The sequence below is a fragment of the Macrotis lagotis genome, chromosome 8 (genome assembly GCF_037893015.1).
Source record: "Macrotis lagotis isolate mMagLag1 chromosome 8, bilby.v1.9.chrom.fasta, whole genome shotgun sequence".
NCBI lineage: Eukaryota > Metazoa > Chordata > Mammalia > Peramelemorphia > Peramelidae > Macrotis > Macrotis lagotis.
In genome coordinates this window covers 88,642,845-88,655,703 of record NC_133665.1, presented here as the reverse complement: position 1 = coordinate 88,655,703, position 12,859 = coordinate 88,642,845, and the positions used below count along the sequence as shown (strand labels likewise).

Sequence of the window (12,859 nt, the reverse complement as noted above, 5' to 3'; positions counted from 1 at the left end):
CTATATGAATGATATTTCATAATTTCTAGCTAAAATTTGCACATTAAATCCTGCTAGTGTGTGTGTATTTATATTTATATTTGTAAAAGCATTGCTTTTTGAAACTATTTCTAAAAACCAATTCTAATGTAGAGAATTATTTTAACAGTAAACATTTTCAAAGCAAACTTGTAGATTGATGTAATCATCAATTCATAGGATATAATTGATTACCTGCATAAATTAATTTTTGGCCTGCTACTGGAAAGGCATCCTTTCCCTTTTCAGATTCAATCTTCTCTTTCAGTGCCTTAACCTAGAGGAAAAACAAACAGTTAATTTCCTTGCATCTGAGAATAGAATTGAATAACATTGGATAAGATATAAGCATTTACTTAATTTCCTTTATCATAATGTAACAAAAGATAGAATTTTTGAAGTGCTTTTATGGAAAAGTCACATCATTTTCTAATTACACAGCATACTTAAAGGTAACTATTTCTGTGCCAACAGATGTACTGATTCCTACAACAGATCTAAAAGTGAGACATTTGGGATTTGATAGACATGATTCTTCAATTAGATCAAAACCTAAATCCTAATTAAAATATTAGCTTTTTGTTTTTCCCTATATATGTTCTGTTTTCTGTAGTGTTATGTGTTCTGGAATAAGAGGGGGAGAGAACAGGATCTTATATTTTCCAAACCCTTTAAAAACATCACTCACAAAGAAAACTAATGCATTAACAAGAACATCAGAGACAACCAATTTTGATCAATACAATGATCAACCACGGTTCCAAGGAGCACTTATATGCCAATATGAATTATTTTTTTTGCTTGACTATACATTATGAATAGGAGAAAACACTTCTGTAACCATTTTAGAGCTGAAGAGAAGGTGGATCTTCATTAAAAAAAGAAAAAACTCAAAAACGGTATCACTTCTAACAACTTGTGAGATATGATCATGGCATTCTGGAGATAAAGAAGCTGACTGGAGTTATACTATACATCTTTAGTAAAATCTAGACTTAGGTCCTTTGATTTGAGGCCATCACTTATTCTATGCCAGTGGAGTCAGGCTCAAATAGAACTAGAATCCTATACAGAAAAATCCCTTAAGATCCAAATACTGACAATTTTAAAATGTAATATTGTCTTATTCTATTGCATTATTTATTTTATTAGATACTTCCCAACTACATTTTAATCTGTTCAGGCAGCACTCAAGGTTATGTGATTTACATTTTTGACACCTGTGCTCTAAGGCAGAGAAGAAGCAAAAAAGAAAAAAAAACCCTAAGATATACCAAACATTCAATGCTTGGCACTTAAGCAAACATTTAACACAAAAATTTCCTGATGATCACATCAATAGAATAAACGACTCTGATCCTTTATTCCATTTAACTAGCAAGATTTGATAGCTTTTAAACACCCATTATATTAGGTTTAATATGAGTGTAAACATTTGGCCAAGTCATATTTAGTTCAATTAAACTGAGAAGCCTGACATGGAATAGGGCTGGGGATAAGTGATGCCATTTTGAAACACTGCTGCCTTCATCACAAATATTCCTTTGAGGTTTTCAAAATGTTTTTAAAAGTAGGGAGAGGATATATATACACATCATTTGGTGGTTTAAAAGATCAGTTAGAAGAGACTTTGGAAGTCACCCAGGAGACTGATGTCAAGCAGTTTATTAAGGGACTTAAGGTATCAAAATATCCACTTTTTTTTCAATAGTTCACCTACTGTCTCACATTTTGGGCGTGTGTGTGTGTGTGTGTGTGTGTGTGTGTGTGTGTGTGTGTGTATTTGAGTTCAATATTAACTTGCAAGATACCTGTGCAGCTTTTCATCTTGTGGTGAGTGTTGAGAGTGAATATTGGGGAACTGGAAGATACTATGGTTGTAGGGTAGTTCACTTTTGGTTCCTTATTTATAAAAAGGGGTACACGGAGGCATCAGATAATATACCTCATATTCTTTTATGTAACACGTAAATTTCCAAACTTTGGGTCTCTCCTACCTCTCTTGCTTCTCTTTTCAGACCCAGTTATCCTTTTATCTCCTAATCACTTGTAATTATCTGTAGATAAGTCACCCCTATATTAGACTGAAAGATGTCTGAAGGGTTTTTTCATCTTGGTAATTCCCATTGGCAGTCATAGTACTTTAGTAAAGCTTGATAATGTTCTCAAGTGCCTCTGAGCACCCTTTCTAATAAACCTTAAGTGAGTTGTGTTTGTTCAGTTCAGCTATGAAAAACTAGAATGGATCCAACCACAGTACTTTCTAATCTGTTTTGAGTCTTTTCCCCAATATTCACAGCTCACCACCCAGTGTATGAAGAAACATTTCTAATCTATATTATACCTTCTCCCCAATACTCACTCCCCATTTACTTTTTCCAGGAAGAAAATGCTGAGCTATAAGGTAGCAGAAATTCACAAAGGACTAGATTTAGAACTAGAAGTCAACTTTAAGGTCATCTAGTCCAATCCTCTCATATAGAGATAAACAGAACCAGAAGGGTTAACTGACTTGCCCCAAATCACATAGATATTAAGCAGCAGAGATGAGTTTTAAATTCAGATTCTCTAAATCTAAATCTAGCACTCTTTCTTCTGGACCATACTGCCTCTCCAGACATAAGAAAATGTTTTGAGTATTTACAATGCACCAAATGAGATCAGGAAATTAGCAGTTCAATTTAGCTAAAATGCAATATGTAAAAAAGGAGTAGTAATAAGAAATTAAGCTAGAAGCAATCCTTGTATAGTGAAACATTTTATTTTATCAAGTAGGCAACTAAAGAATAATAGTTTGAGCAAGAGAACGACATGATCATATTTTGACAATGATATATGGTTAGATTAGCAAAATGGTGGTAAATAGATCAGTTAATGGGGTTTTATGATAATCCAGGTGACAGTAAGGGTCTGAAATAAGGCAGTATCAGGAGTAGAGAGATGAGGCAAGTGAGAGATATTATACATAGAGAATTAAGAAGATTCAGATAAGTGGTTAGATGTGAGAGGAAAGGAAGGAGTTAAAAGTAGACTACTGCTTTGAGTCTAGGGTACTGGGAGAATGGTTGATGAACAAATGAAAAAAGGTAAGGAGGAACAAATAAGGTACGTTAAGTAGGTTAAGGTCACCTTATCTTAGGCTATCCAAAGCCAAGTTAAAGTGTATGAACTTGATTCAAGAGGCAAAACTGCTGTGTCTGAAGATTATTCTGGCAGCAGTACAGAGAATGGATGCTGGGGGGAACCAATGCAAAGAAACCAGCTAAAAAAACAACTGAACAGTTTGGACAATGATAATGAAGACTTGAACTAGGATAGTGGCAGTAGTAACAAAAAACTGGGGATGGTTTCATTCATTGTGGAAGTAGAATTGACAGAAAGGACTTAATTATCCATTGCTTGTAGGATAATGGAGGGGAACAAGATTTAGACAAAGTTGGAGACTAATTGGTTTCATTACCTTTAAATATGAATTACCAATGGGAAATTTAGGTTAAAAAAAATCAGTCGGTAACTAACATTAATGTAATTATTTAGAATGTGCTTTTCTATACAACAACTTTATCCGAGCTATTACAGTACTTTAAAAGATTTTTAAAAAAGTGAAGTTCAGTGTCATTAAGTGACTTGCCCATATAAATTAGCAGGTTTCTGAAGCCAGGATGCTACCTCAATTCTCTCCTGATTTCAAGACTATAGCCATTTCCACAAAACCATGCTCTCTTTCTCCAAATAACAAATGTCACTTACAAAGATATTGATGATTAACAATTATCTTCCCATTAATTTTGTGCTAAGCTCTGAGGATACAAGAAAGGCAAAAAAACAGGTGAAGAAAACTGTAAGCAAATTATGTAGAAACAAGACTTATAGAAAATAAATGGAAGGTGAAAAATCACAAGACAAGATATAGAAAAGTGAGAAGAGAAAACTTAGACTGCTAGAAAGACTGTTTTAGAAAACAGAAATTAGATGGCAAATGGAAAGTACTGACAAAATTATATTTAACACCTAAGGTCATAATTATTAGCAGCACTGTCTACAGGATTTTTTAGATGTGTCAAGTCATTTAAATTTAAAAAGAAAATAGTCATATATTAATTGTATAAAAAACCTAAATAACTGGAGTTGTATTCAAATTCTCTAGACTATAAAATGCATGCAGCAAAATTCTTTACTATATTTCTAAGAGTTATTTAAACATTTTTCACATGGTTTTTACAATGTTTCAGTTGACTGGTTTTTAGGTCACCTATATAATGAATCATATATAATAAACTAATGCTTTCTTCTCTACAAAGGTGAAATTTTCTTTTTACTATCCTTCAGCTGACAAGTTTAAAGCTGTGGTGGAGGTTTTTACTGAGTGGAAATTGGAAGGGTAGGCATTGAGATGAGAACTGGTTAAGTACCCAAGAGAAATAAGAATGAGATATGGGGAAAGAATGAATTGTACAGGAAGTAGCAAAAGGAAGGGATATAAAGGAAACAGAAGAGATTACTAGTGCCCACTGGCTCAAACTATGGCATGAAACACCATGAAAACTAACTAATTTCAGAATATGCTTTGAAGTTTTTTTAATAGAAATCTGCTGCAAAAATACTAGGCTATCAAAGATATTATAAAAATGAACTAATAGTAGTGTTCTAATCATACTTTGTCAAGCATTGAGCAAAAATAAGTCTACCAAGTTTGGATAGGCTTTTTAAATCCTACCTGCCACAATAGTTTCAGACATGCTTTTTCTTCTTCTACAGAGAAAGGGATTAGTGATCAAGATGGAATATTTCAAATATAGGTGGAGTTTTAAGGCAGAGACTCAAAGTTTTTGAATTCATAGTTACTCAATGAAAACCAAATTGTTCATTGACCAAGAAAACAAACAATTTAAAAATTAAATAGATCCCTCTTTTAGTTTGTTTGGGCTTTAATGGACTAAAATATATTGAAAATACATTATAAGCTTAATTAACAGTAGAGGGGGAATGTGACTAAAGGAGAACATATTAATAAATCTGTCCTGAATCCACATGACCTGAATGTTTCTAAAACAGCTCTTCAGGATTTCAAGGTAAGGTCTATCACCAGAGGGGGGGAAAAGAGACAGAGAAAAAAAAAAATCTCAACATGCATGTTGGATCAAAGCATAGACTTAGGTTTCATCATATTTTTATAACATTGATGTAAGAAGACACCCAACAACTATTCAACAAACTTCAAAAGTACAGGCAAGAGATGTGGTTAGACAGTAGTTCATATAAATAAGACATAAGTTTTGATGACCAAATTCAAACAAAAAGTGGTATGCAATATAAAAGTATAAAAGCAAAATGATGGCATTTAGAGCTGGAAAGAACTCCTAAGTCTAGACCTCTCATTTACAGATGTGAAAACTGAGGCTCAAAGAGATAAATGAGTTAACACAAAAAGTAATTTTAGGTTAAATAGAACCACAGAAGCCAAGTAATCTCAGAAACCATTTATTTCAACACATATCTGAACAAGAATCATTTCTATAACTAACATCCCCAACAAGTTTCTGAAGACCTCCAGTGAATGAAAACCCAATACATTTCCCCATTCCTTTTTTTTTCAATAAATAGGAAACTTTTTCCTTATAGTAATCATAAGACTCTTCCGTAACTTCTACCCATTTTGAAGGTAAGCAGAAAAAAGGCTATTCAATTTTTGACATGCCAGCCTTTCAAATACTTGAAGATGAACAATATCCCTCTCTTCCTATCCCTTTTTCTTTTTCAGACTAAATTATTCAGTGGATTCTCATATGATATTGCTTTCAGTCCTTGTACTATTCAGGTTACCCCTTTCAGGATGTGTTTAAGGTTCACTATGTCTTTTTCAAAACACAGCATCAAAATCTGGACATAGTACTCCATCTATGATCTGACCAGAATACATTACTTATCTTCTTTTTGGAATTTGCAAGTCCTTCAATGTATCCTCAATGTAAAGAGCAGTATTTGATTTTGTCAGCCATATTAATAGTGTTAGCTTACATAGACTTTTAGTATTAGCCCCTATAAATCCCTTCTTATATTCCAAAGATCTACGCTATAATCCCACCTAATATTTTGAAATGTAATTTTGAAAAGGATAGAAGTGGGCATTTTCTCCTTGAAGGTACTCCTTCAGAGAATTTCATCCATATTAACACAGTCCTGTTTAATAACTACTATTATTCCATTAACAATAATACCAGACCTGTACTTGTACCATATCTAAAAAAATAACCTATTCCATTTTGTCTCAAAAGATAAGCATGAAAAATTCTGTCAAATGCTCTACTGAAATTTTAAATATCTTCAGTAACCCTTTACTCTATTAGTCTGGTTACCTTGTCAAAAAAGAAAATAATGCTAGTATGGTTTTTAGTGATCACTACTTTCTTTTCTATGTGTTCACAAAACCCTATTTATGTTCTAAAATTTTTTCTAAGAATGAAAAAAAATCAAACCCACTGGCAGATTCTACCAGAATTTATTTTTTCAAAAAACTGGTATAATATCTGTCTTTTCCAGTTCTACAGAACATCTCTGAAATTCCAAGCTCTTTATAGGATCACCAGGACTCAACAAATACTTTTGCCAATACTTTTGGAGGCCCAGACTTAAGTTCATCTGGACCTAGTGACTTGATTTCATTAAAGGTGCTCTCTGATCATCTCTCACTTATCTCAGGCTTCAACTACCTATTTAAGCATTTTTGATCTATCCTTCCCAGTTCAAAGATTATACATTGAAGAGAAACAGAGCAAAAATAAAAAAGTTGAAAAGTTTAGGCTTCTTTCCTTCATTATCATCTCACCTACTCCAAGCAGGAGAGTTACCAATTTTTTGAATCCTCTTCTCATCCCTAGAACTTTTGCTTCCCCTAGTTTCTATTACAAATCTCAGAACATTTGGGGTTTATCAGTCTTGAAAGCATTCATTCTCATTCTCAAATTATTTTTGTTTCTACTTTTGATATATTACTATTTAAAGGTTGAATCAGAAATGAAGTTTCTTGTGCAGATCTCTTTACAGAATTCCATCAATCCTCCCCCCTTTCTTTCTCATTAAAAAATGAACATCTTTTTTTCTTGTATTTTCATAACTTCATACTGGAGAGTTTACCATCCCCTTCTTCACAGATTTTCTCTGCTGAATAGCCTATCTGGATTCCTACTTATCCTTTTTTATTTGGAACAGTTCTCTGAAAAAAAGTTTATTTCAGATTCTTGTTTACTTTTTCTTAAATTCTATTAAATACAAATTATGTAATCATATGCTCATCTCTCCCCAAGGTTCCCCTCATTTCTTCTTGAAAACCTGATCCCAAATAATTTCCCTTAGTTTTCTACTCCACTTTTTGAACAATGATTTCAGTGAGGGAGGTAACAAGTCCTTCTGCACATGATCTTTATAGCCTATATTTCATGAAGGAGCTTGTCAATATGACCTGCATTCACAAGAGCAGTCAAGATAATAATTGTGAGGAAGTCATTACATCCTAATATTGATGGAAAAAGCTAAGCATGTCAAAAAAAAAACCTTTTAAGAAATTCAAGAATTGCCCTCTATAAGCCTTTTAAGGACTTTCTGATGGAAGAGGAAACTTCTTTTTAAAGCCCCAGATAAGGAAAAACTTCTTTAAAACTGAGTTCTCTACAAGTGGAATAGGCTAGTAAATGAGGTATAATTTGGCCTATCCCATTATGTTTCTAAGTGGAGCCTAGATGATCACTCGTCAGGTACAAGAGCTAATGCCTATTCAAATACAGACCAAACAAGTGTTGCACTCCAACTTCAAGATTCTGTATTTTTATATTTGTATTATGTCCTGATTAGTTTTTTCCTAGTAGTTTTTACTCACCTGTAAAATGGTAACTATCCTTTATCACAGATTTTGTGACTGAATAGGAAACCTGGATTCTGCATTATCTCAGCATTAATTTGAATATGTTCCACATAATGAGATAATGCATATCTCTAAAATTTTTAGAGTTCTGAACAACTTTAATCTTTCTCAGGACTTCTAATGACTCAAAATACCAGACTCAGAGTTGATGTCATTAAAATGAAAGCACCAGCCCTGGAGTCAGGAGTACCTGGGTTCAAATCCGGTCTCAGACACTTGATAATTACCTAGCTGCGTGACCTTGGGCAAGCCACTTAACCCCATTTGCTTTGCAAAAAACCTTAAAAAAAATGATAGAAGTAAAGTACTAAATTTTTCACTACTGGAGCTATGATTTTAAACAGTGCAAGTCACAGAAAATAAAATAAATGTGCCAGTCATTTTAATAACATTAGTTTTGTAGATACCACTAAAGCACTAAGATTGTAATACTTCATTCTTAAACAGTTCATTTTTTCCAATCGTGTATTCGATCATTTCTTTTAGAAAAAAGTAGTCAAAAAGAGGGTTAATAACTACATTCAGAGATCACCCATTCAAATTTCAGAAAGTCCTTTTATTAAGAAATGTATCCTTTATAACAGCAACGTGGGGGTGACGATCAACCTTAACGTACTTGCTCATTCCATCAGTGCAATAATCAGACACAATTTTGGGATATCTGCGATGGAGAATACCATCTGTATCCAGAGAAAGAATTGTGGAGTTTGAACAAAGACCTTAGACTATTAGCTTTAATTTAAAAAAAAAAACAAACAAGCATTATCTTATTATGTAATTTTGCTATCTCTTTATTTTTTTCCCTTAAGGATATGCTTTCTCTCTCATCACATTCAACTTAGATCAATGCCTACCATGGAAACAATGTAAAAGACTAATAGGCTGGGGCGGCTAGGTGGCATAGTGGATAAAGCACCAGCCTTGGAGTCAGGAGTACCTGGGTTCAAATCTGGTCTCAGACACTTAATAATTACCTAGCTGTGTGGTCTTGGGCAAGCCATTTAACCCCATTTGCCTTGCAAAAACCTTAAAAAAAAAAGACTAATAGCCTGCCTTCTGTGTGTGGGAGGGGGTGAGTGGGGGAGGGAAGCAAGATTAGGGGGGAAAATTGAAAAATTAAAAATAAATTTTTTCAAAAAAGATATGTATCCTTTTAGAACCTTTTATTCATTGCTCCAAATCTGTCCCTTGAATCCAAATGAACAACTCCAATTCACCTTCTACACAAGAGTTCTTTCAGCTATGATGTTCCTTTTAAGATGACCAAAATGAGGCTATGACATATTAAAAGATTTATAAGGAGTAAAATTTCTTAAGATGCTCCATTCAGTCACGTGGCCTACCTATGCCAGGCATGTTCCCACTATACCAATTTGATTCATCTGCCATTCAGATGCTTTCTGGAATCATGGTTTTCAATGATTCATTGCCTTATTGGATCACTAACAACATCGTTTAAAAATGAACAGAAGAAAATAAAAAGTGACAGATTTGAAAGTATAATGAATTTATTATGTACCTTTTTTATATTCCTCTTTACATATGGAAAAACGATTTATAAGATAGGCTTTTGACAAACAGTTTAGAATCATTGCAAATATTGCATGATTTCTGAAAGGTGATCTAATCTTTTTGTTTCTCCTCAATTCCAGGTCCAATTACTTATCTTTACCTGTCAAAACACATGTAGTAATCTGAAGAAATTTTTTGTTTTTTTAATATCTAAGCTGACTTCTTGGAATAACTATGAAATCCTAATTTCAATATAAAAAATTTTGCTGGCTCAACAATAAACATAAAACAACATGTTAAGTAGCTAGCTCTTTTAAATTGTATAAAGAATAGAGTACATGATTTCAATGGAAAATTAATTTTTCTATTGGTGACTGTATTTATATAACTTACAAGAAAATCTATTTCAGTTACTTCTTAAATTTCATTTCTAGACTTCCATGTTTCCTGAGTTTCTTAAGGATTTGAAAATAAGGAACCTATAGCCTGCCTGTCAATCTGAAAAAAAAGAAACGAACAATAAAACTTTGGTAAAATAATTAATTAGCAAAGAGAAATACCACAAACCTAAAATAGAAGTCTAAAGTATTCCATGGAATACTGTAATTATTTCTAACTTCTGGATAGATTTTTCTCTTGGCATAAAGAGCAATAACTCCAATGACTGATAATTTCTCACATCAACTTTTACATAAATGGCAGAGAAAATTTTTTAGCTAAAAGCAGAGGGTTTTTTTTTTTGGAAAAAAAATATTTAAAGAGTAATTAGTTATTCTTCCACTAATTCAAGCTAGTTTATATATACTGCAATGTCATAGTAAGATTTAAGATGCATTTTTTTAAATATTAAAAATTAGAAAGTGATCATGAATTTATTCATACCTTATACATTTCTAACTTATTCTTAAAATTTTTGTTCTTTTATTAAGTGACTGGGTTATTTCTAGTGACAAAAATATATGTCTTTTTAAAAAAAAAGTCTTTTTAACCTGTGATGGAAAATACCATTCATATCCAGAGAAGGAACTGTGGAATTTAAATAAAAGACCAAAACTCACTATCCTCAATTTTTAAAATGTCTTATGCATTATATCTTTTCTCCCCCTCCCTTTTGGACTTGAGTCTTCTTTCACAATATGAATAATGTGGATCTATGTTTAGCATGGTTTTATGCATGTAAAGCCTATATTAGATTACTTTCTGTCAGGGGGAAGGGGAGGGAGGAGAAAACGCAAAACTCAAAACCTTGCAAAAATGATTGGTGAAAACTACTAGTACACGTTGCGGGAAAAAAATAAAATATTTAAACTAAAAAATAAAAATAAAAAGTTTTTAAAAAGAGTTGCTTAACTAGGATTAAGGAAACTCATGAAAAGGACTATACTAAAAAGCTTTTTTTGATAAGATGATGGAAACTAGTACAAGGAAGCAATAATTTATATATGGGGTGTCTTCCAAACCTTTTTTGTGTATCTCAAAGGACTTATCAAAGAATTATACCTAGAACTATTATAAATGGTAATTTGTTTCACAGTCCAGACCAAAGACGCTTATTTAAACCATAATGAACATAAGACAAAACTTCAGTTGAAGATAAATATTTTCCATATGTGAGATCTAATACCAGAATTCTACTGCAAACTGTGATGGAACAAAAAGCTTCCCCTCCCCCACTTTTGAGGTTCCTTTATAGCTTATTGAACATTCTTTCCTGAAATGGGCTTAAGATCTCTATTTGATTTTTATAAATTTGGGCTTTTTTTGCTATTAATAATTCTAAATTTCTTTTTCAGTTTCTTCTATGTTCTGATTTAGTGAAGACAAGTTTATTTACCTTTTCCTCACCTTTAATCAAATTAAAGACTTATCAATTGTTGGCTTTCCCCCAAGTTTTATTAGTCTTATATTCTTTTATTTTGTAAGATAATTATTTTTCTTAAATTTTTCAAATTTCCTCTCATTTATTCTGGGTTAATCTGTTTTTAAATTTTTTTTAATTCCATATGAATGAAAGAAAGAGCATTTATTAAATACTTGCTTTTGTAACAAGCATTAATAAATTCTGGAGAAACAAATATTAAAATGAGGCAATCCTAGCTCTCAAGTTGTTCACATAACTGGGAGAAGCAATATATAAAATTTAGTTGTAATTCAACAGAGTCAAAAGGGTAGGATGACAAAAGTTCAAAGGTACTTAGGTTATATTATTAGATGAGATGACAATGCCCCTCAATTAGATGAGAGGAATGGAAAGTCACATAATATGTGGTGGTTTTCCATCTCATTCTCGAAACTGAGTCTATAAATTCTGTGAAGAACTTTACTAATACAAGTCTCATCTGGAAATTGATTAAAGTAAAGGCACCACGCTGTCCCTTGCTTCCATATTTATATTTTGCAAAATTTAAATTGACTGATGGCTTTCCTATGTAGACATCTCTGTCTCTCTGGACAATTCCTGTATTTCCTGATCACTGAAATGGTTTCTCTTTTGAGTCTTCATATTTTAATTCTAAATTTCTCTTTTGTCCTGGACTGATTTCTTTTTGCCTTATTTATTCAGAACAAGGTCTCCTTTTCATAGTCAGACTTCTAGCTCCAAAGCTGTTTGTACTAAACATTCAATTCATTAACCTTTTCTCTTTTGTAAATGTATTTTATCTAGGATATAGAATTGTTTTATTTGCATCCCAAAAATTTTCTTATTTCTTCTACGTGGTTTTTTTTCTGCTCTAACCACTATTCCAGATATCATTATTAAGTCTCCTTTCAGGTATATATCTTTTTCTTGTGGTTTCCTGTACTGATCACTAATTTTATTGCATTATGGTCTATAAAGGATGTTTAAATTTGATCTGTGCATGATAAAAATACTCAAGGAAATTTTCAGACTAGTCTGAGCAAAATAAAGTTTTTATTTGATGTTCTTGAGAGGACACTCATGATCAAGAGTTGTGCCCAAAGACAGCCAAGCAAGATTATACAGGTCCTAACAACCCCTCCCTAATCACTTTCTCCTTTAACCCATTGGCTGAGTCTCCAGAGGCATGATCTTATTTGTGGAAAATCTATACCAGCAACAGACAGTGAAAAGAATGAAATGTTTTCATATTTTTCCCATCAAATGGTGAATGGGACCTTCATCACTATCTTAATGTCTATGGTTAGACTGTCCTCCCAATTTGCAAAAATAGTTTTATCATGAAGCAGGTAGAATATGAGCTTTTCTTTTGGAATGCAAGGTCTTTCTAGGAATAGTCCAATAATAATTTGTTTTTATTAAAATTTCTTTACCCTAAGAACTTCACTAGGAATACTTAATCCTGTGAGGGTTTTCCTGGAAATATTACACTCAATATAACTGCTCTTGTCTTGCACATAACCTTTTTTGGAAAATTTATTACTTCACTC

At 32.5% G+C, this 12,859-nt stretch overlaps 1 protein-coding gene across 1 annotated transcript in view; it reads right to left on the bottom strand.

The window, feature by feature from the left end:
* LOC141495828 (UV excision repair protein RAD23 homolog B-like) overlaps positions 1 to 12,859 on the bottom strand; it is a 79,182-nt gene that overhangs the window by 46,476 nt on the left and 19,847 nt on the right. The window contains exon 2 of the mRNA XM_074197602.1: positions 214 to 295. Coding sequence (XP_074053703.1) covers positions 214 to 295 — 82 coding nt within the window. The remainder of the gene's footprint in view (positions 1 to 213; positions 296 to 12,859) is intronic.